The sequence below is a fragment of the Mustela nivalis genome (assembly GCF_964662115.1).
Source record: "Mustela nivalis genome assembly, chromosome: 9".
Classification (NCBI taxonomy): Eukaryota; Metazoa; Chordata; class Mammalia; order Carnivora; family Mustelidae; genus Mustela; species Mustela nivalis.
In genome coordinates this window covers 114,591,169-114,611,561 of record NC_139028.1, presented here as the reverse complement: position 1 = coordinate 114,611,561, position 20,393 = coordinate 114,591,169, and the positions used below count along the sequence as shown (strand labels likewise).

The following is a 20,393-nucleotide window of genomic DNA, read 5'->3' as shown; positions in this document are numbered from 1 at the left end:
GGTCTAGGGTGGCTGGCACCTTCGGCCGCCTCTTCCCCACCCGTGCTACATGGTGACGCTCCCCGCTCTGTCCTGCAGACCAACATCCCCTTCCTGCAGAACGTGCTCAACAACCAGCAGTTCCTGGCGGGCACCGTGGACACCCAGTTCATCGACGAGAACCCGGACCTGTTCCAGCTGCGGCCTGCGCAGAACCGGGCTCAGAAGCTGCTGCACTACCTCGGTCTGACCCCGGACTGCCCTGCTCTCCCCTCCCAGAGGCCTTGCTCCTGACCCCCTGCCTAGAAGAGTCCCAGCCCCCGCGGTCCCGCCCTCCTTGGCTTCACCCTCCCACCTTGCCCACCTCCTTCCTTGCTCCGGATCTCGGAGATGCCCCGTTTTCCGTCCATGCGGCCGTCAGTAGGTCCCCACTGCGTGGATCCAGGAGGCCCTGGCTTTGGAGAGGCCTGGGGGTCCGGGAGGAGCCATCATCCCCAGGCCCGTCCGCTGTCACTTCTGCCCTCCTGTGGGACTCTCCCCCGCCTGGCCTCATCCCACCACTTCCTCCCTCCCTAGGTCATGTCATGGTGAATGGCCCAAGCACCCCAATCCCCGTCAAGGCCAGCCCCAGCCCCACGGACCCTCTTGTCCCCGCGGTGCCCATAGGTAGGTGAGATTCATTGTGCCAACTCGGGGAGACGGGAGGTGGCTGCCTGCGGGACAGCTGCTGACACCCCGGTCTGCCCTAGGCCCGCCCCCGGCCGGTTTCCGAGACATCTTGCTGCGGGAGGGGCCGGAGGGCTTTGCTCGGGCCGTGCGGAACCACGAGGGGCTGCTGCTGATGGACACGACCTTCCGGGATGCCCACCAGTCCCTGCTGGCCACTCGCGTGCGAACGCACGATCTCAAAAAGATTTCCCCCTACGTCGCCCACAACTTCAGCAACCTCTTCAGCATAGAGAACTGGGGAGGTAGGCCGGGGGAGGGCTGGAGGCCAGGGCAGCCCCCGGAAGGAATCGGGTATCAGTGTGGCCACTCCGGAAGCTAGAGACGTTCACACCGAGGAAATCAGTGGGGGGTGCGCGAGGCGTGTGTTCATTTGTTCAGCAGCGACTGGTGCCCGCTCCGGACACGCCTCACAGAGCTGAGACCCCAGTAGCTCAAAGACAGGGAGGAGCCACCAGCTTGCTCGTCCCAGCACAGAGAACTGGCCGCAAGGCTGTGAAAGGGGGCGCAGAGGACACTGTTCTGAGCTACCCTGGGAGCCGCAAAGGGAAAAGTCTGCAAGGGCTGGGGCCGGGGCTGGGGTGGGAAGGAGGGGGGTCCGGAAGGCGTGCGGGACGGCTGTGCGGGCCCGGGGCTCAGCCGCGGAGCTGCAGGGTGTGGTGGAGTCCCAGGGGAGTGAGCGGCTGACCCGGGCCTCTCGGTCCCGCGCAGGAGCCACGTTTGATGTTGCCATGCGCTTCCTGTACGAGTGTCCCTGGCGGCGGCTTCAGGAGCTCCGCGAGCTCATCCCCAACATCCCGTTCCAGATGCTGCTGCGGGGGGCCAACGCCGTGGGCTACACCAACTACCCCGACAACGTGGTCTTCAAGTGAGCCTGGGGTCAGGGGCGCGGGCAGACACTGGCGCGTGACCCCACGCGTGCCGCGCCACACTGCGATGGCCTGTGCTCCCCGCAGGGGGCTTGGCGCGGAGCCTCCTGGCTGTCCCCAGCGAGGGCTGCCATCTGGCATCTCGTGGAGTGTAGAATTGACGCCTGGAGAACTGGAAGGACTAAAAACTCGCGGGAGCGAGTGCTCGCTCGGTGCCCGCTCTCCCGCTCAGACCGTCACTCCCGCGGGGCGTGGCCCGCTGTCTTCTGACCTGGGCAGGACAGCTCTGGGGGGCCACGTGCCTCCGGGGTGACCCTGCCCAGCCTACCCCAGAAAAGGCCTTGTCCACCCCGCCCCCCCCCTCACTGGCTCAGTGGGTGCCCCTCCCCCTGCCAGGCCAGAGCCGGAGCGGGAGGTGCGGCGGGCCGTGAGGTGGGACTGACCCTCGGGCTCTCCTGCCCACTCAGGTTCTGTGAGGTGGCCAAGGAGAACGGCATGGACGTCTTCCGGGTCTTTGACTCCCTCAACTACATGCCCAATCTGCTCCTGGGCATGGAGGCCGCGGGCAGTGCCGGCGGCGTGGTGGAGGCCGCCATCTCCTACACCGGGGACGTGGCCGACCCCAGCCGCACCAAGTACTCGCTACAGTACTACATGGGCTTGGCCGAAGAGCTGGTGCGAGCCGGCACCCATATCCTGTGCATCAAGGTGCCTGGACCCCCGCCCCAGGACTCCCCAGGCCCCCCCCAGGCCCTTACCTGCCCCCCCCTTACCGCCTTTGCTTTCCTCCTTGCCCCAGGACATGGCGGGGCTGCTGAAGCCGGCGGCCTGCACCATGCTGGTCAGCTCCCTCAGGGACCGGTTCCCCGACCTCCCGCTGCACATCCACACGCACGACACATCCGGGGCAGGTGTGGCAGCGATGCTGGCCTGTGCCCAGGCTGGGGCCGATGTGGTGGATGTGGCAGCTGATTCCATGTCCGGGATGACGTCACAGCCCAGCATGGGGGCCCTGGTGGCCTGCACCCGAGGGACTCCCCTGGACACAGGTAGGAACAGCGAGGGTGCATGACCCTCCCCTCCCAGCTGTGGCCCTCAGAGTCCTGGTGGCGTCTGGCCTGTGCTAGAATCCAGATGTTAGTTCCTGACCTTGCCTTCCGTGCCCCACACCTGAGCTGGGACCTGAGCTGGCCCTGGGGTGCTGGGAAGAGAACCTGGGAGCTTAGGCTGTTTCCCTGGCCTCCCTGCAGGGGTGCCTCTGGAGCGTGTGTTTGACTACAGTGAGTACTGGGAGGGGGCCCGGGGACTGTACGCGGCCTTTGACTGCACGGCCACCATGAAGTCTGGGAATTCGGACGTATACGAGAACGAGATCCCAGGGGGCCAGTACACCAACCTGCACTTCCAGGCCCACAGCATGGGGCTTGGCTCCAAGTTTAAGGAGGTCAAGAAAGCCTATGTAGAGGCCAACCAGATGCTGGGTGACCTCATCAAGGTGAGCCTTCCCCAGTGTTCTTATCCCTGCTTCTGGGCATCCATAAGGCACCAGGTGTCCTAACCCAGGGGATTTTCTTTTCAGGTGACACCGTCCTCCAAGATCGTGGGGGACCTGGCCCAGTTCATGGTGCAGAATGGGCTGAGCCGGGCGGAGGCTGAAGCCCAGGCAGAAGAACTGTCCTTCCCCCGCTCCGTGGTAGAGTTCCTGCAGGGCTACATTGGCATTCCCCACGGGGGGTTCCCTGAGCCCTTTCGCTCTAAGGTAGGAAGGCCCAGCACAGTCTGGGAGGGGGAGGCTGGGTGTAAGCATCAGACCTGACCCCCTGCTTTGCTCCCCAGGTGCTAAAGGACCTGCCAAGGGTGGAGGGGCGGCCTGGAGCCTCCCTCCCACCCCTGGATCTGCAGATGCTGGAGAAGGAGCTGATAGAGCGGCATGGGGAGGAGGTGACGCCAGAGGATGTGCTCTCAGCGGCCATATATCCAGATGTCTTTGCCCACTTCAAGGACTTCACGGCTACTTTTGGCCCCGTGGACAGCCTCAATACCCGCCTCTTCCTGCAGGGACCCAGAATTGCAGAGGAGTTTGAGGTCAGGCTCTGGCACCTGTCTACACTGCGCCCCAGGACCCCTGCCCCTGAATCCCTAAGGACACCAGCACAGCTAGAGCTCCAGGCTTTGGCTTGGCCGTCGCCCCGCCTCACAAGCTGTAGGTCCCCAAAGCACCCTTGAGACCAGGAGGCTAGGCCTTTGCAAGTGAGGAGCCGAGGCCCAGGGTTGGGGGACTGGCCTGGGACTGGCTCTGGGGGCTGCTCTGCCCAGGCCTGTGTGTTTTGCTGTCCCCACCCCCAGCTCTGAGCCTCCTCGCCCTCCCTGCAGGTGGAGCTGGAGCGGGGCAAGACACTGCACATCAAAGCCCTCGCCGTGAGTGACCTGAACCGGGCCGGCCAGAGGCAGGTCTTCTTTGAGCTCAACGGACAGCTGCGGTCCATTCTGGTCAAGGACACTCAGGCCATGAAGGTATAGTCCCTCCGGGGCCAGGCAGGGCGTGGGGACGGGGAGGGCCTGTGCCTCACGCCTCCCCCACTCCGCCCCGTCTGCAGGAGATGCACTTCCATCCCAAGGCCCTGAAGGACGTGAAGGGCCAGATCGGGGCGCCTATGCCTGGGAAGGTGATAGACGTCAAGGTGGCAGCTGGGGCCAAGGTGGCCAAGGGCCAGCCCCTCTGTGTGCTCAGTGCCATGAAGATGGAGACTGTGGTGACGTCCCCCATGGAGGGCACAGTCCGCAAGGTCCACGTAACCACAGATATGACACTGGAGGGCGATGACCTCATCCTGGAGATTGAGTGATCTGCCCCAGGTCGGCAGCCTGGCCATCCCCACCCCAAGCCTTCCATAGACACTGTGCTGCCAGGGCAGGCCCAGGCCAGACAGTGCCCGGGGGCAGAAAGGCCTAGCCTTGGAGCGCCTGTCCTCAGCTGCTTGTGGCAGGAGACACACTGCTGTGGCGCATTCCCCTCCTCCAGCCTTGTCTCTTCCCTGCTGGACAGCTGCTCACATGGTCATCTCTTGCCAAACAAGGATCCTGTCCTCGTTGGAGATTACAGGTGGTGGTGTAGGTGGGCTGAAGACCTGGGGGAGCAGGTTTAGGGGTCCTGTCTCCTGGGAGGAGACCTAGGCTCCAGGTCCCGAGAACTTTGCTCAATAAAACTGGCTTCCCCTGCCCCTCCATACCGGGTCCTGTGCAGCGCCACTCAGCGGAGGGACAGAGCTGCCTGCTGGGACTCCCCATGGCACGAGCAGGTCAGTTGTGTCTTCCTCCTTAGAGGGTAGAGAACAGCAGCCTTGGCTTCAGCCACCACGGAGTGCCTGCAGTTTACACCCCAAACAGGAGTAGTTGTGCTAAGAAGTTGTGGGAAGGGTTGCTGCTCTAAGCACTCAACACCCATGAACACAGTGAGTCAGTCCTGTTTCATGGAAAGAGAAACGGAGTCCTACGAAGGTTAAATAACTCATCGAAGACCCCAGAGCTAGTAAGAGGCTGAGGGTTCAGACCCAATCTGTCAGGGGCCTTGCTTCCCCACCAGAGTGCTTTACTTCCTCAACTCAGAGACAACCTCCCACCCCATTAGCTGAGGCCGAGATGTAAACAGGCACCAAACTCTGGAGGTGGGCAGGAGGGTGTTAGTGGGCGGTCAGGAGTAGTGGGCTGAGTCTCAGGATCTCATTCTGCCCGTTCCCTAACCAAGCCTCCAGGAGAACCCCTCACCTGCAGGGGGACAGCAGACCGACTGCATGGCTGCCCATCCTGAGCACCCACAGGAGAGGTGACATGGGGGGGGCACTAGGCAGTTCCTGAGCAGGAACATGAGCAAGGGGTAGAGCACAGCCCCGTGCTTTTGGGGTACAACTTAATTTTGGGGACAGTTTTGGGTTTCCTTTTTGGACCCTAAGACTCCAAAGGTACCCTCTAAAGTAGGGCCATGCTCACCTCCTCTGCCTCCCCAACAGCTGCTACACAGGCCAGAAGACAGGAAAGCTCTCCACAGCAAGGTAGGTGTGACCATCATGATGACCTTTTAGATTCAGGTGAATGTCGCGTAGCCACAGCTAAACCCACAGTACCCTGGGGAGGGACTGCACACCCATTTCCTTTCAACCACCAGGCTCGGGACAGGATGGGCAACCATCTTCAGTCTAGAGTGAGACCTCAAGGTATAATACTCCTTAAAAGTTCAAGTTCCAGAGGCGGGGAATGAAGACTATCCGAAACACAAGCACAAGGGCAGGTAGAACACTAGAAAGCTCTAAGAATGAACCTTGAGTTCCAGTGTTGTTCCGCGGGGTCCTTGATGCTCTCAGGGCTGCAGTCTTTGTTCTGAGTTCCTCCAGGGACCAGACTAGCGGCACAGTGGCAGAGGTCCAAGCCAGAAAAGCCTCTACTCCCAGGTGACACTGAGCTGGTTCCTTTCCCATTCTGAATGTGTTTGTTCTTCCTTCTGTAATGTGAGGCTGGCAGACTTCGGGGAGGTCCCGGTGGAGAGCCCAGTCAGCCCTCTGTCGTCTCAGGTCACAGGTTGGAGCTTCCACCGTGGATCAGTGCCCGAGGTTCCATTCCCTGATCCTGAGCCATCAGGCCCTAGGTCGAGCTGAATTCACACCTGGCACCTCTAGTCCCAGGTCCATCTGAGCCTGCAGACCCAAGGCAGCCAGAGGACCCCATCCTGCCCTTTACTTCAGGAACTGTGCCTGTCCGGCTGAACTGCCCAGAGCTTAGGGTTTAAAGTAGCTAAGAAAGGTGGTGAGGACACAAGAACCCAATCAGATTGATTCCCAAAGATCCAAGGCCATGTTACCCAAGTTAAATCTCTTTAATATCTCAATACAAAGTCCTGATGCAAAAAGACAATGAGAAAACCCTGGGAAGTTGGGGGGAGGGATTTTGTAAATTCCACCCCCGAGCAGCTTTTCAGAGGCAGAGGGGGGCAGAGGAGCTCAGAAAAGCAGCAGTCCAAAGTGAGGAAGGGAGTGCACAGCTCCTGGGACCTGCCCCTTGTCCCCTCACTCCCAGCTGCTCCTCAACCTCCTTTGGAGGGGCTGCACCCTTTGGATATCTGCTCCTTTCTCTTGGTCCCTGGGATTCAACTAGCTCTGGCTTCAATCCCCTACAAAAATTCCTGAGATCTCGGGGACCCCAGCCAGCTCCTCCCCTGCAGTACCCCTTGGTGGGGAGGGGCTGGGGAGCCCGTGAGAGTTCATGGGAGCACGGGTCAGGAGCAGGGGTCAGGAGCACAGGGGAGCCTCTGAGTCCCCTGCCCGCTCCAAAAGCACACAAAGGGGAAGGCTGCCGTACAGCTTGGGGTCCGTGAGGGGCTGGAGCAGAAGTAGGAAGAGTCCCACACCCAGAGCATAGCCTGCCAGCAGGGGCCGCCTCTGCGGATGCTCCAGGGCAGCGCACACGGCAGGAAAGCCCATGTAATTGCAGAAGGAGTGACACAGAACCGGCCCAATCAGGTGTCCTAGGGAGGGGAGACAGAGCAGCTCTTGGAGCATCCCCACCCCTCTCAGGGCCCTTCCAGGGCTAATCACCCACATTCCTGAAACAGGAGATAAATGGCCACCCACACACCACAGGGCCTCTGCTCCCTTCCACCTCTCCGACCTCAGCAGACTGAAAGCCCTGGTTCTGCCTGTCTCAACGACAGTGGAAGACACTTGGCACTCCTACCACAAACACAGCATTCCCACTCTCCCACCCACTCCTGTGGGCCCGAGCTCCCCCGGGGCGGGGGACCTGTCAGAGACTGAGGACCAACCTGTGCGGATGAAGAGGAAAGCAGTGTAGGCACCGAAGACAGCTGTGTAGGAGAACTGGAACGCTGGAGACGGGGAGGCCTCGAGTGACCACAGCTGCACGTTCTTCTGCCCCAGCACTGCACACCCATCAGCCAGAGACACCCCCTTCCCCCTGCGGGCAGTGGCTGCCTCCCCCAGGACCTATGGCTGTCCTCTACGCCCCAACTCCCATGGCCAGGGGCCCTTCCCACACTACATCCCTCTGTTCCCAAGTCTTCCTCCAGAACTGCCTTCAGGGACACCCTTACACACCCAAACCAGGATTGCCCCAGGCAAGGTTTCTACGACTCACCTGCAGACAGAAAGATGCTCCCCACGCTGCTCTGTCGGAAACGAAGCTGCTCAAAAATGTGGTGAAAATGGGCTGGGAGGAAGGCAAGAACTAGGTCTCATTCCTCGACAACTGCCTCATAGGCCGCACCCTTGCTCCAAACCCCATTTCTGGTGCTCGTGCTGGGAGCATCTCAACAGGACTTGGTTAGACAAACTCACCAACTCCAAAGAAGAGTGGGCAGGTGAACACGGCAGGGCCCAGGCCCGTGCATGGCGCCAGCATGGGCAGCATACAGGCCCGGAATACCAGTTCTTCTGTCAGGGGTGCAATCACTTGGTTCCGCAGCCAACGCATGTCTGTGAGGCAGCGGGCCCAGGAGCGAGGGGCTAAGGAGGGGATCGAGGACGAATCAGTGATTAGCTACTGAGCAGAGATCCTAGAGGCTCCCCAGGGCCCCTCTCCCACAACCTCTCCCAGGCCAAACTCAGGCATCAATACTCCTGAGAACAAAGAAGAGTCAAGTTTTGTTACCACACCAAGTATAAAACAAATGTTTCAAGAGGACCAAAAAGAAAGGTAGTAGTAACTGAGGCAGGATATCCTGGTAGTAAATTCTGGAAACATCAAAATCAGAACTCAAGACCAGCTCTGATTTGAAGTAGTCAAATGTTAAGGAAGAAAGGTCTTTAGTCCACACAAAGTACCGCTACAGCTTCCTAGGGACCTCCATGAATGCAGAAACCAACTCTTAACAGGCCGTCTGCTACATGTTAAGACAGGCTATAGAGAGAACATCTTCATCTCCTGTCCAAGTCCCACCAGGAGCCTGCTTACTCCCTTCTTCCACTGAACTGGGCTGCCTGTGCCTACTTTTTCCTTCAGCCCTAAGGACTCACCTAAGACAACCTTCAACCCATCTGTCAGATCACATGGGCAATCCATAGAGAGCTGCATCAGTGGGCCCAGGAAAAGGATCTGGAGACAGAAAAACGGGCGATCAAAAAAGGAAAGGCTTAAGCCATAATCCACTGCCCTTGCTCAGAAAAGGCCTCACGAAACTTCAAGCCTCCTGGTCTCAGGATTTCCCACCCATCCATACCCGAGGACCAAGGGCCATCTCACAAGTTCTGTTACCCTTCAGTCCAAAGACGGACACAATGAAGATTAAAAAGGGGGGGGGCATGGAAAGAAAAATCACATTAATACCAAGAGAAAAATAAAACGAGAGCACTCACCATGGTCAGCAGCAGGGGCAGCAGCGCTGCTGGGAAAATACCCTCCAACCTGAAGCCCATCAGGGTGAGCAGGGATGTGCCTGGCTGAGCCACAGGAAAGGAGGCATCAGTCTAGCTCGCCCTCCCCTAGAGACCCCAAAGATCCACCCCCTCTTGCCCTCTGCCCCACCTCCTTCGCACCTGGATGCCTGTGAGTTCTCTCCAGAGTAGCACGCAGAGGGGCGAGAGACTGGACACCACCAAGACGCTAGTGAAGCGCCGCTTGATGACGGCAGGGTGGTCCCTACGGAGGAAGCAGTAAGTTCTGGGGGCCCCCAGACTCCTCTGGACGGCGCGGCCCCGCCCCCGGTTCTCCCAAGCTCCGCCCGCAGCCCCGCCTCGCGGAGGCGCGGGTTCCGCCCGCGCGCGCAGCCCCCGCACCTGGGTAGCTCGCTCTTCCAGACGTAGAGGCTGCCCACGTAGGAGCAGGCAAGACTGAGACAGGAGAACACTGACACCCAGCAGCAAAGCCCAGGGCCCGGACCACCGAGAGCCGCCGACTCGGGCTGCCGCTCCGGCCGTGACACGGACAGCAGGCGCAGCCCATCCCCGCCCAGCGCCGCCATCGCGCCCGGACCCGCGGCGCGCACCAGTGACGCGATCCCGCTGGCGCTCGACCCGCGCCTGCCGGAAGTGCGGGGTTACGTCATCCGGCGGCGGAGATGCCCCGCCCCTGACCCCGCCCCCAACACGGAAGCAGAGGCGGCGCGCGCAGAGCAGGTTTATTGAACAACAGACAGCACGCGGCGGTTAACAGCTGGCGGGTAGGCGTGGAAGTGCAGGGGAGTTGGGCGGGGGGAGGCACCCAACTTAGGGCTCAGGGCCGGGATTCAGCCACTCAGACAGGTTGGAGACCTCCCGCTGCCAGAGCGAGTCCTGCGGGAGGAAAGGGAGCCCAGGGTGAGGACCCACCGACAGCGGCCGTCTCCGCCTCCCGCTGAGCCTTCCCCTGCGCGACCCTCGCGGGTTACCTCCAGGTCGCCCCCGGGGCTCGTCCTGCTCCCGCTAGGCGTCAGGGAGGCCGCTGTGGGCTTCGTGCGGCACGCGGCGGCCTCTGACTGGCTCGGGCCCCTGGCAGAGAGGAAGGCCCGTGTCTCCTCCAGGCCCTGCTGGAGCCTCTTGTTTTCCACTTGCCCGCTGGTCCCTAGGCGAAGACAAGTCCACTTGTGCCCACGGCCCTGTGCTAGAAAGACCCTTGGGGCAGCAGAAAGGAAGGAACTGGTGCCATCTTTCTTAGCCCTCCCACCTCAAATTCTTTTCAGTCAGGTTTGGGCTGAGGCAGCAGAATTGTTTCAGTCTCGCTTGGGGCTCCACTGCACACAGATTTCGGGTGGAGTTTGCACTGTCCAGCTCCTGCCTCCCTGCCGAGCTGTGATCCCCTGCCTGAAAGCCAGCCTCACCTCTCCCTTCATAGCTCACAGTACGTTGAGCGGTGCCCATTGGCAGTCTCCCTGTATTAACTGACGGACTTGTGCAAATTTACAGTGAGCTTTTACCCATAGTTCCTTCTGAGCAGGTCCTGGGAATGTAGCTCAATGAGCCGATGCTGCGTGACGCTCACAAATGCTAGGAGGGATGCAGAAGTGTGTCCAAAGCCCATGGATAGAACAGAAAAAGAAGTTGCTAACCATCCCTAGAGGTGAAGAAAGGTTTCCCTGAGCTGTCTGAGCTGGGTTTTAAAGGACGAATAGAAATATGGGGAACCAGTATTTCCCCAACAAGGGAAAGGAAAGGAATTCCAGGTGGAAAGATGCAAATACCCCAAACATTAATTAGTATCCCACATAAAATGCGAAGTGGGTGGGGGGGGGTCCCTAGGAGATGGATCTGAAAGGGTTAGTAGAATTCAGAGAAGACTAAAAAATGGATTTTTACCTGTAGAAAGTAGGCAGTGAAGAACTGAAATAAGCACTGGAGATGTATTGTTAATTTTGTATTTTAGATTTTCCTGTCAAAAGTGTGGCTTAAAATCAAATTAGAAATAGGAAGACCTTGGGACACCTTGGTAGTGCAATAGGTTAAGCATCCCACTCTTGGTTTCAGCTCAGGTTGTGATCTCAGGGTCATGAGATCGAGCCTCACGTGGGGTTCTGTGCTCAGCATGGAGTCTGCTTAAGACTCTCCCTCTCCCCTACCCCTGTGCTTGCAGGCACACACTCTCTCGCTTTCTCTCTCAAAAAAAAAAAAAAAAAAAAAAAAAACCACCACCAAAAAAAACCAACCACATGAAAACCTCAAGAGCCCCAGAGAGTGAAGGGAGTAGGAATGGATGGAGGCACCACCAGGTTAAGAAGTATATTTATGAGGCCAAATCAGATCAACAGGCTTTGTTGTGAGACTAGGTGTGATACATGAGAATGAGCGGCTAGTGAATGAATCTCATTTCAGATGTGAAAAACTGGATGGGTTGTGGTGCTATTAATCTTCCCAGAGAGGGGCGCCTAGTGGCTCAGTGGGTTGAGTGTCTGCCTTTGGCTCACGTCATGATCCCAGGGTTCTGGGATCTAGTCCCACATCGGACTTCTGCTTGGTTGGGAGTCTGCTTCTCCCTCTGCCCTTACCCCCTGGTTGTGCTCTCTCTTACTGTCTCTCAAATAAATAAAATCTTAAAAACACAGAAGATCCTGACGGAGGTAGGACCATGGGACCGCCACATGGAGCTGTCTAGTTAGCAGATAAATCTTCCATCTGGCACTCAAGAAAGGCCTGGGCTTGTCATGCCAACTGGTAAGTCCTGAGCCCAGAAGCAAGGTTCAATGCCTGAGATGGAAGAAAGCAGCTAGGGAAGGAGTGCTATACAAGCACTTTTAAGGGAGTGGCCAAAGGAGGCTGGTTGAAGAGAAAGATCAGAGGGGAAAAGAGTCACCATCTAATAGTGCGGAATTCTGTAAATAGTTCAAGCACGGTAAAGATAAATGTATGATTTGGTACTTATGAAGTCTTCCCAAACAAGACCTTGCAGTGCAGAGGCCACAGAGAAAGCAAATGCCCTGGGTTAGAATGAGCGAATGGGAGGAAAAAAGGGAGAGGGTACAGCTTGCTTTTTTGAGAACCCTGGCTGTGATGTGATGGGGAGAAAGAAGTTCAAGATCATGGGAAATTTCCTTTTAAGTAGTGAGAGATTGCCCTGCTGAGGGGAGAGAACAGTAGAAAGAGGAAAGGTGCAGAAGTGGTAGCTGATGCAAGAAGGTCCTGAGAGAGCAGTAGGGCTGAGGCCACCCCTGAGCCTGGCAGAGATGGGTCCCCGTTCTGATATAGTTTGGGCACTAAGTGTGAAGTAGGAGGCTAAGTCAGGAGGCAGAGGCTGGGTAGGTATTTTAAAGAATCAAATAGCCAGCGACGAGAAGGCCAGAAGACAACATAAAGGACTGCTAGCTGAAGGCTACCTAGTGAATAGATCGTGGATATATGGTGGCGTCAACCAACTTTCACTGATCTTCTTTAGCAGAACTGCCCATGTGGGACACAGGACTGATGGTGACTAGACTGCAGCTGTGTAAAGCAGAGCAGCTCACCCAGTCTTCCAGGCTCCACCAGATTTATAAATACCTAGATTTTAAGGCTTATATTGCACAGTGGAGAAAGCATAGCCTGACATTCAGGTTATCCACCCCCAGAGCAACCTCTGAGTCTGGACTGTCTCTTGGGAAACGGGACCGGCGCTGCCCCTGCTGGAGGAGACCAGGCTCCCAGTGGCCACTGTGGGAAAGTCTGGTATCCCCCTGGATCCACAGAAAGTGCTGGATAAAATGTTAATTTTTCCTTCTAAAAAAGAGTTCCTTTTTTACTACTCTTCACTGCATATGTACTGAGTTGTATCCATTCTTTTTTAAGTCTCCAAATCTGAATTTATATGAATAGATAAGTTGCTTTACACAAGCCTTCACTGCAGCGTTCTTTTCAGTAGCAACAGCCCCCACCGCATTTAAAACAAGGTTAAACTGACAGACTCAGGAGCACCTCTTAGGCCTAAGTCTGGACAACACGCAGCATGTTGTAATTGTGACCCTGGAAAGAGGAATTTTACCAACAAAGTATAGGTACTACAGTCAGTCCCCAAATTCCCTCAAGCCGAGGTGCTGTTATGACAGTGCATCCCTGCTGGGATTGGCTCTCAGAGACAGACTGGACCCAGGCTACCTGGGTTTAAATTCTGGCTCTCTCATTTACTACCCTGTGTGACCATTTTACTGACATATCTGTAAAATGAGAATAGTAACACTATCTCATAGGATTGTTTTGAGAATGAAGAGCATTTATGCATTTTAAAAGCTTTTAAGAGTCGCAGTGCCTGGGTGGCTCAGCCAATAGAGCATCTGACTCTGGATTTGGGCTCAGGTCATGATCTCAGGGTTGTGAGATCGAGCTGCATCGGGCTCTGCACTCAGCATGGAGTCTGCTTGAGATTCTCTTCCTCTGTCCCCCCCACCCCATCCCCATGCCTGCTGCCCCTTCTCCCCCCCAAAATAAATCTTAAAAAAAAAAATTAAAACCTCAGGGCGTGCCTGTGTGGCTCAGTGGGTTAAAGCCTCTGCCTTCGGCTCAAGTCATGATCTCAGGGTTGTGGGATTGAGCCTGCATTGGGCTATCTGCTCAGTGGGGGGCCTGTTTCCTCCTCTCTCTGCCTGCCTCTCTGCCTACTTGTGATCTCTGTCAAATAAATAAAATCTTTAAAAAAAAAATTAAAACCTCAGACTAGTGTCTGGCACCTGCACTATCAGGCTCAGATGCCAGTGGCTGTGGTGATTTCCAGCCGTACACACATCCCTCTGTCACTGCTGGATCTGTGTGAGTGTTGGAGGGAGAGGGGGAAGACCAGTACAATCATGTCACACACAACTACCCCCATAGGATACATCAGGGCTGAGGTGGTATTCCACGCGCCCAAGTGATCTCCAGAGCCCCAAACAGAGAAGTAAACCAGGGAGAGCTTATCAGCACTAATGACAGAGAAAAGACACAAGGAATGAACTGGATTCAGGGCCCCGGCCCTCCATGTGCAACTATCTTTAACTGCACAAACTTCATGAGGAGTTTCTAGTTCTGTCATTCCAGCTTCGGGGAGGGAATCCGCCCCCCCCCCTGCTGCCCCAGAACCCCGCTTGTGGCCGGTGGGAGTCAGCCAAATCCCAGGGTTTTGCTGTGGTGGAAGATGCAGTTTGAAAGCTTCAAGTGAACATTTTTTACTCCTGAGCTTTGGTCCTGGGCTCACCTTAAAAGCTGAGACTGTACCTGCAAGGAGCTCCAGGCTGTTCTCCTGTGCGTCCTCTGTGTTCTCCTCCGCATTTTCCTCTGGGAGCAGCTGCTTTAAAAATCAGAAGTACTAAGTGAGTTTTGCAGGAACTTGAAAAAGCCCCAATGAGGTGAGTCGGCCTGGTGGCTTTGACCACCTCCCAGGGCTGTCTTCCCTCACCTGGAACTCCCTCTTCCTTCTGCCTGGCTCCTGTGAGTCCCCCTCCTCAGCTCCAATCAAGGCTTCCTTCTAGAGTCTGAGCCTTTGCAGCTCATTCCAGGCACCCTGGGCATTCCCTTCCTCCTCTGAATTCCAGACACGCACTCACCGTCTGTCCCACTCCTTGGGCTCTGAAGATGCACTGCCTGCCCTTGTTTTATCATTTTTGTGTGTGTGTTTTCCATATTAAGATTTTGTTTATTTATTTAGGTATGTAGAGAGTGCACACAAGTGGGGGAGGTATAGAGAGAGAGAGCGAGCCCGAAACAGGGTTCAGTCTCACGACCCTGAGACCATGACCTGAGCCAGAATCAAGAGTCAAACGCTTAACTAACTGAGCCACCCAGGTGCCCCATTTCCACACTTTAAATTCCTTGAACGGTAAGGCTCATTGTGCCTGTGTCCCTTTACAGCCAGCACAGTGTACCTTGCACAGGTAAGTGCTCAACATGCAACTGACTGGGGTCAAACCTGGAAAGCCACAGGACACATTCTGTGGTCTCTGTAGCCTTTCAGAGCCCTGGCACACTTGGTTCGATTTGGACAGAGAAAAGTTCTAAGATCAGCCCAACTCTCCTAGCTTCTTGTCTTTCAAGAATACAAGTACATAAAAGAGACTTCCTGTCTTTAAAAATTAAAAACTTTGGGCTTCAAAGGGTGCTGTGAAGTGAAAACCCAACTCACAAGATGGAAGAAAATATTCACAATTCACATCTGATAAGGGTGTTGTATCCAGAATAAAGAACTCTTATAATTCAACAATAAAATAACAGCCCAATTAAAAATGGGTTTGGGGCACTTGGGTGGCTCAGTTGGTTAAGCATATGCCTTTGGCTCAGTTCATGGTCCCAGGGTCCTGGGAGCAAACCCCACCTTGCATGAGGCTCTGTGCTCAAGGGAGAGCCTCTCCCTCTGCCTGCCACTCTGTCTACTTGTGTGCTTTCTCTCTCTCCTGGTGTCAAATAAGTAAATATTTTTTAAAAAATTTTATTTATTTGACAGACAGAGATTACAAATAGGCAGAGAGGGAGTCAGAGAGAGGAGGAAGCAGGCTCCCCGCTGAGCAGAGAGCCCCATGCGGGGCTCAATCCCAGGACCCTGGGATCATGACCTGAGCCAAAGGCAGAGGCTTTAACCCACTGAGCCACCCAGGTGCCCCAAATAAGTAAATATTTTTTTTAAAAATGAGTTTGGTAGGGATGCCTGGGTGGCTCAGTCGATTGAGTGGCTACCTTCGGCTCAGGTCATGATCCCAGAGTCCTGGGATCGAGTCCCACATCAGGCTCCTTGCTCCGTAGGGAGCTTGCTTCTCCCTTTGCCTGCCACTCTGCCTGCCTGTGCTCTCTCTATCTCCCTGACAAATAAATAAATAAAATCTTTTTAAAAAATGAGTTTGATAGATTTGGAGACCCTTCTCCAAAAAAGAGACAAATGGCCAACAAACCCATGAAAAGATGCTCAACATCATTATTCATTAGAGAAATGCAAATCAAAACCACTATGAGATACTTTACACCCAGCAGGATGGTAGTAGTAATAACAACAACAGTAGTAACAGGCAGCACCAGGAGGATGTGGAAAAGCTGGACCCGTTACACACTGCTGGTGGGAAAGTAAAATGGCCAGTTTGGAAAATAGTATGAAAGTTCATCAAAAAGTTAAACATAGTGGGGCGCCTGGCTGGCTCAGTCGGAAAAGCATGTGACTCTTAATCTCAGGGTTGTGAGTTTGAGCCCCACGTTGGGTGCAGAGATTACTTAAAATCTTTAAAAAAAAAAAAAAAAGTAAAATCTTTAAAAAAGAAAAAAAGTTAAACATAGGGTTATCTACAACCCAGCAATTCTACTACGAGATATATAACCAAGAGTATTGCAAACATATGTCCACCTGTAAATGTTCCAAGGTTATACATAATCACCCAAAGTGCAAATAACACAAATACTCATCAACTGATGAATGGACAGAAAATGTGGTATATCCATACAAAAGGATATTATTCAACCATAAAAAGGAAACACTATCACATGTTAAAACATGGATGAATCTTAAAAACATTATGCTTAGTGAAAGAAGCCAGACACAAAAGGCTACTTATTATGTGATCCATTTACATGAAATATCCAGAGTAGGCACATCAATGGAGACAGAGGGTAGACTAATGGTTGCCAGAGGTTGGGAGGAGGGGAAATTGGGACTGACTACAAATAGGTACAGGGTTTCTTTTTGGCATGATGGGGATATTGTAGAATTTAGTGGTGACTGTTGCACAACACAGTGAATATATTTTTTTAAATGGTAGATTTTATGGTATGTGAATTGTAACTCAATAAAAAAAAAAATACTCATCATGTATTATTTACTAAAACTCCTAAGTACTTTCCAAGGAACACAGAAGGGTAAAGATGGCTCCGATGGTGTGAAAAAAGAAACAGCACTAAAACAATTTCCATTTTTAAGAAATTCTTTGAGAGAAAGTTTATTCTTTTATTTCATTGTTGTCTGGAAAATCTCATGTAATAGACAAAACCTTTCTCCTATCCTAAAACAACTATCACCAAGGAAATACCCACTCTCAATATATAGCCCTCAGCCTTAGAGGAATCTTGCACACTCTTCATTCATCGTCAGTTCCCCCAAATGAAACAGCTGGATCTCTGGGATATACCTCCTTGGATTTAACACCAAGACATTTGATTCTGGTCTTACCCCACCGCCCTCCTGGAAGACAATAACTATCCTAACAACTACTTCCCTGTTACTGTTCTTATTTATTAGGGACTTATGTTCTCAGCTGCTACACACATCTGTGATACTAGCCCTGGAGAACTACCTTGTTCCTTCATGGCCCACTGTCGTATGTTCCAACACCCAGCTTATAAATCTCCACTCTGGCATGGGCTTCTCTTAAATATATTCTATAAAACTCTAAACACATATTCTCTCATTTCTTCCTCTTCTCCGTAAACTATGTAATAGTCAGATTGTCTTAGTCTATATTATTGAAGAGTTCAGCTTTTCTACTTTATCTGTTTAAAAGTGGAAACTGAGGGACTGGTCCAGAGGTAAAAGAATTTGACCTATCATCATTGATCTTGTAGTTTTTAGCTAAAGCCACTGGGTGCCACTCTTGTGCCACTAACAAGTTATTTATCACTAAAAGGACATCACCAGAAGGAAAACCGTAATGATCTTGAGTGCAGAAGCAGAGGATCTGCTCACGAGTGCCTCTGATCACTCATCTTCCCTGGGCTATATGGTGTGGAACATTCCAGTACCAGTCCTATACGGTAACAACGTTACTAGGCTTTGAAACTAGGAGACCTCAGTGCAAAGCCTAGCCTTGACATTTGCTATGTCATCCCAAGCAAATTAGGAAAGTTCTCTAACCAGTTTCTTCATCTATAAAATGGGAAAACTACAACCTATTTTGTAGGATCTTTTTGATATTAAAGTGGAAATCCTGACACAGATTAAGAATTCAATGAATATTACTTCCTTCCAAGACCTAGTACTGGGTAAGATCTTGACTTCACTAGCCATCTGCCAAATTAATTGGGCTATGAATGGCCCTGAGGCTATGAACCATCACTATGGTAACAGAATGGGGGCAAAAGAGGTCAGATAATTTCCTTTTGAGATCTCACTGGGATATCAGAGAGGCCCAAGCAAAAGGTCTTCACAGGACGAAACACTTCTAGATCCTACCCATATATCTTTGGTCCTATGATAATGGCACATGCTTATCCCTAGAAATCTGAAGGAGTGGATGGCTGTAGTGAATGGAACAGTGGCTCCTAAAAAAGTATGTCCAAGTCTTGACCCCCAGAACCTGTAAATATGACCTTATTTGGAAAAAAAGGTCTTTTTAAAAGTAATTAACGATCTCAAGATCATGATGGATTAAGAGTAGGCCAAAAATCCAATGACAGGTCTTATAAAAGAGGCAGAGGGAAATTTGAGAGACATAGGAAAAAGGCCCTGTGTTGAAGATGGAGGCAGAGACTGGAGTATTGTAGATACAAGGCAAGGAGCACTGAGAGCCAACAGAAGCTGGTAGGGGAATGGAAGGATTCCAAGGGAGCAATGGTTTCCTAAAACCTTGATTTGAGACGACTTCTTCTTCTTCTTCTTCTTTTTTTTAAATAGGCTCCATGCTGGACTTGAGATCAAGACCTGAGGTGAAATCAAAAGACTCCAAAGCCTAACCAACTTAGCCACCCATGTGCCCCTATTTCAGACTTCTGGACTCCAGAACCGTGAGATAATAAATTTTGGTGTTTTTAAACCATTAAGTTTGTGGAAATTAGTTTGTTCAACTTTGTGGGCATCAACTTTCCAAGTTGGAGTGAAATCAGCGAGAGTACTTGCAGTGAACTAGCTGAAGGGAATGGCAGATGCATTCCGAGGAACAGGCTTCCTAGAAGGTACAGAAAAGTTGTGGTAAAAGGAGCTTTCATAAGGATTTCACTCCCATCCTCTAGCCTTTCTAACTACAAAGCAGTTGATGAGATGCTGTGATCCTTGGGTGTGATCCTAGGCACTAAACACCCCCATCCAAATCAGGCAAACTAAAGTAGAAGAGAGAGAGAAATAGTAGAAGTGCAAAAGGGCCTATTTTTTGTCAGAAACAGTATCTGTAATTTTGTATAGCAACTTTATTGGAATATAACTTACACAGTTATGGTAAGCTGCATTTATATTAAATGTACAATTAGGTAAGTTTGGGCATACATACATATTTGGGCATATATACATACTTTTTGATCATCCCAATCAAGGTAATGAATACATCCATTATCCTCAAAAGTATCCTCTGACCTTCATAATCATTCCCTTGAACTCTTATATCTCCTATCTTTAAGCAACCACTAATCTGTAGGTAAAGATTAGTTAGCATTCTAAAAAAAAAAATTTATTTTTAGATTTGTTTATGACAGAGAGGGATAGCAAGAGAGGGAACACAAACACAGGGGAGCCGGAGAGGGAGAAGCAGTCTCCCCGCTGAGCAGAGAGCCTGATATGGGGCTCCATCTCAGGACACTGGCATCATGACCTGAGCCAAAGCCAGACACTTAATGACTGAGCCACCCAGGCGCACTGAAGAATTTTATATAAATGCAATCCCATAGTATGTACTCTTGTATTTCAGGGATGCCCCCCCACCCCAGCTGCTATTACAGCTAATCCAGTATTTCAAGGGTTTTCATTTAGCATGGCTGTTTAGAGACTCACTCATGCTACTGTGTATACCAACAGTTCATTCCTTTCATTGCGGAGTAGTATTCCATTGAATGAACCATTTACTTCCATTTACCTACTGACACTGGGTTGCTTCCAGTTTGGGGTTATATGACAGAGGTGCCATGAACATTAGTATATAAATTTTTGTGTGGACATATAGGTTTTCATTTCTCTTGGGTTAATACTTAAGAGTAGAATGGATGGATCATATGTATATACTTAACTTTTTAAGAAGCTGCCAAACTTCTCCAGAGTGATTGTACAGCTAGCTTTTTCTTCCTACAGACAGGGTGCAAGAGTTCCTCCATATCCTGGCCGATACCTGGTATGGTCAGTCTCTTTATACCAAGTAGGTGTGAAGTTATGCTTCTGACTTGCATTTTCCCTCATGACTAATGTTAAGCATCTTTCTTCTTTTGTATCTTTTGTGAAATGTGTGTTCAAATCTTGTGCCCATTTTAAAAACTGGGTTGTTTTCTTATGCTTAAGTTTTGAGAGTTTTAAAATATTCTCAATATTAAGGTAAGGTTTTTAACTAAAAATCCAATCTCTTTAATAGACATAGGTGTAACAGACCAGGTATATAGAGCTATTGCTTTTTTTTTTTTTTTAAGATTTTATGTATTTGAGAAAGAGACCACGTGCATGAGCAGGGAGAAGGGCAGAGTGGGAGTGGGAGGAGGAGGGGCAGACGAAGAGGGAGAAGCTAAAACTCTACTGAGCAGG

General features: G+C 52.3%; 3 protein-coding genes and 1 long non-coding RNA gene across 16 annotated transcripts in view; 2 read left to right on the top strand and 2 right to left on the bottom strand.

The window, feature by feature from the left end:
• The window catches only part of PC (pyruvate carboxylase), a 94,256-nt gene extending 89,455 nt beyond the window's left edge, over nt 1-4,801 (top strand). For all 7 annotated transcript variants that reach the window (XM_082748608.1, XM_082748612.1, XM_082748614.1 and 4 more), the window contains 11 exons: nt 79-223; nt 556-645; nt 729-950; nt 1,417-1,573; nt 2,042-2,282; nt 2,374-2,623; nt 2,825-3,069; nt 3,154-3,333; nt 3,411-3,659; nt 3,948-4,088; nt 4,172-4,801. In XM_082748608.1, coding sequence (XP_082604734.1) covers nt 79-223; nt 556-645; nt 729-950; nt 1,417-1,573; nt 2,042-2,282; nt 2,374-2,623; nt 2,825-3,069; nt 3,154-3,333; nt 3,411-3,659; nt 3,948-4,088; nt 4,172-4,420 — 2,169 coding nt within the window. In that variant the 3' untranslated portion in view covers nt 4,421-4,801. The remainder of the gene's footprint in view (nt 1-78; nt 224-555; nt 646-728; nt 951-1,416; nt 1,574-2,041; nt 2,283-2,373; nt 2,624-2,824; nt 3,070-3,153; nt 3,334-3,410; nt 3,660-3,947; nt 4,089-4,171) is intronic.
• A 1,621-nt stretch (nt 4,802-6,422) lies between these two features.
• RCE1 (Ras converting CAAX endopeptidase 1) lies at nt 6,423-9,625 on the bottom strand. 5 transcript variants are annotated; one of them, XM_082748616.1, is made up of 8 exons: nt 9,356-9,625; nt 9,116-9,218; nt 8,936-9,019; nt 8,597-8,675; nt 7,919-8,086; nt 7,719-7,790; nt 7,387-7,503; nt 6,423-7,089 (listed from the first exon to the last, which is right to left on the bottom strand). In XM_082748616.1, the coding sequence occupies exons 1-8, from the start codon at nt 9,538-9,540 to the stop codon at nt 6,854-6,856; spliced, it is 1,044 nt and encodes a 347-aa protein (XP_082604742.1). In that variant the 5' UTR covers nt 9,541-9,625; the 3' UTR covers nt 6,423-6,853. The 5 variants fall into 5 exon arrangements, with proteins under 5 accessions (XP_082604742.1, XP_082604744.1, XP_082604743.1 ...); XM_082748618.1 differs by having other exon boundaries at nt 7,387-7,449; XM_082748617.1 differs by having other exon boundaries at nt 7,387-7,492; nt 8,936-9,015; nt 9,356-9,561.
• Nucleotides 9,626-9,632: 7 nt separating this feature from the next.
• LOC309873303 overlaps nt 9,633-20,393 on the top strand; it is a 30,692-nt gene continuing 19,931 nt past the window's right edge. For all 3 annotated transcript variants that reach the window (XR_014316274.1, XR_014316275.1, XR_014316276.1), the window contains exons 1-2: nt 9,633-9,738; nt 18,573-18,682. This is a non-coding gene — a long non-coding RNA (uncharacterized lncRNA). The remainder of the gene's footprint in view (nt 9,739-18,572; nt 18,683-20,393) is intronic.
• Nucleotides 9,682-20,393, bottom strand: part of TOP6BL (TOP6B like initiator of meiotic double strand breaks) — a 98,374-nt gene continuing 87,662 nt past the window's right edge. Inside the window, exons 14-16 of the mRNA XM_082748621.1 lie at nt 14,207-14,276; nt 9,946-10,118; nt 9,682-9,850 (exon numbers count right to left, since the gene is read on the bottom strand). Of these exons, the coding sequence (XP_082604747.1) occupies nt 9,785-9,850; nt 9,946-10,118; nt 14,207-14,276 (309 nt within the window). The 3' untranslated portion in view covers nt 9,682-9,784. The remainder of the gene's footprint in view (nt 9,851-9,945; nt 10,119-14,206; nt 14,277-20,393) is intronic.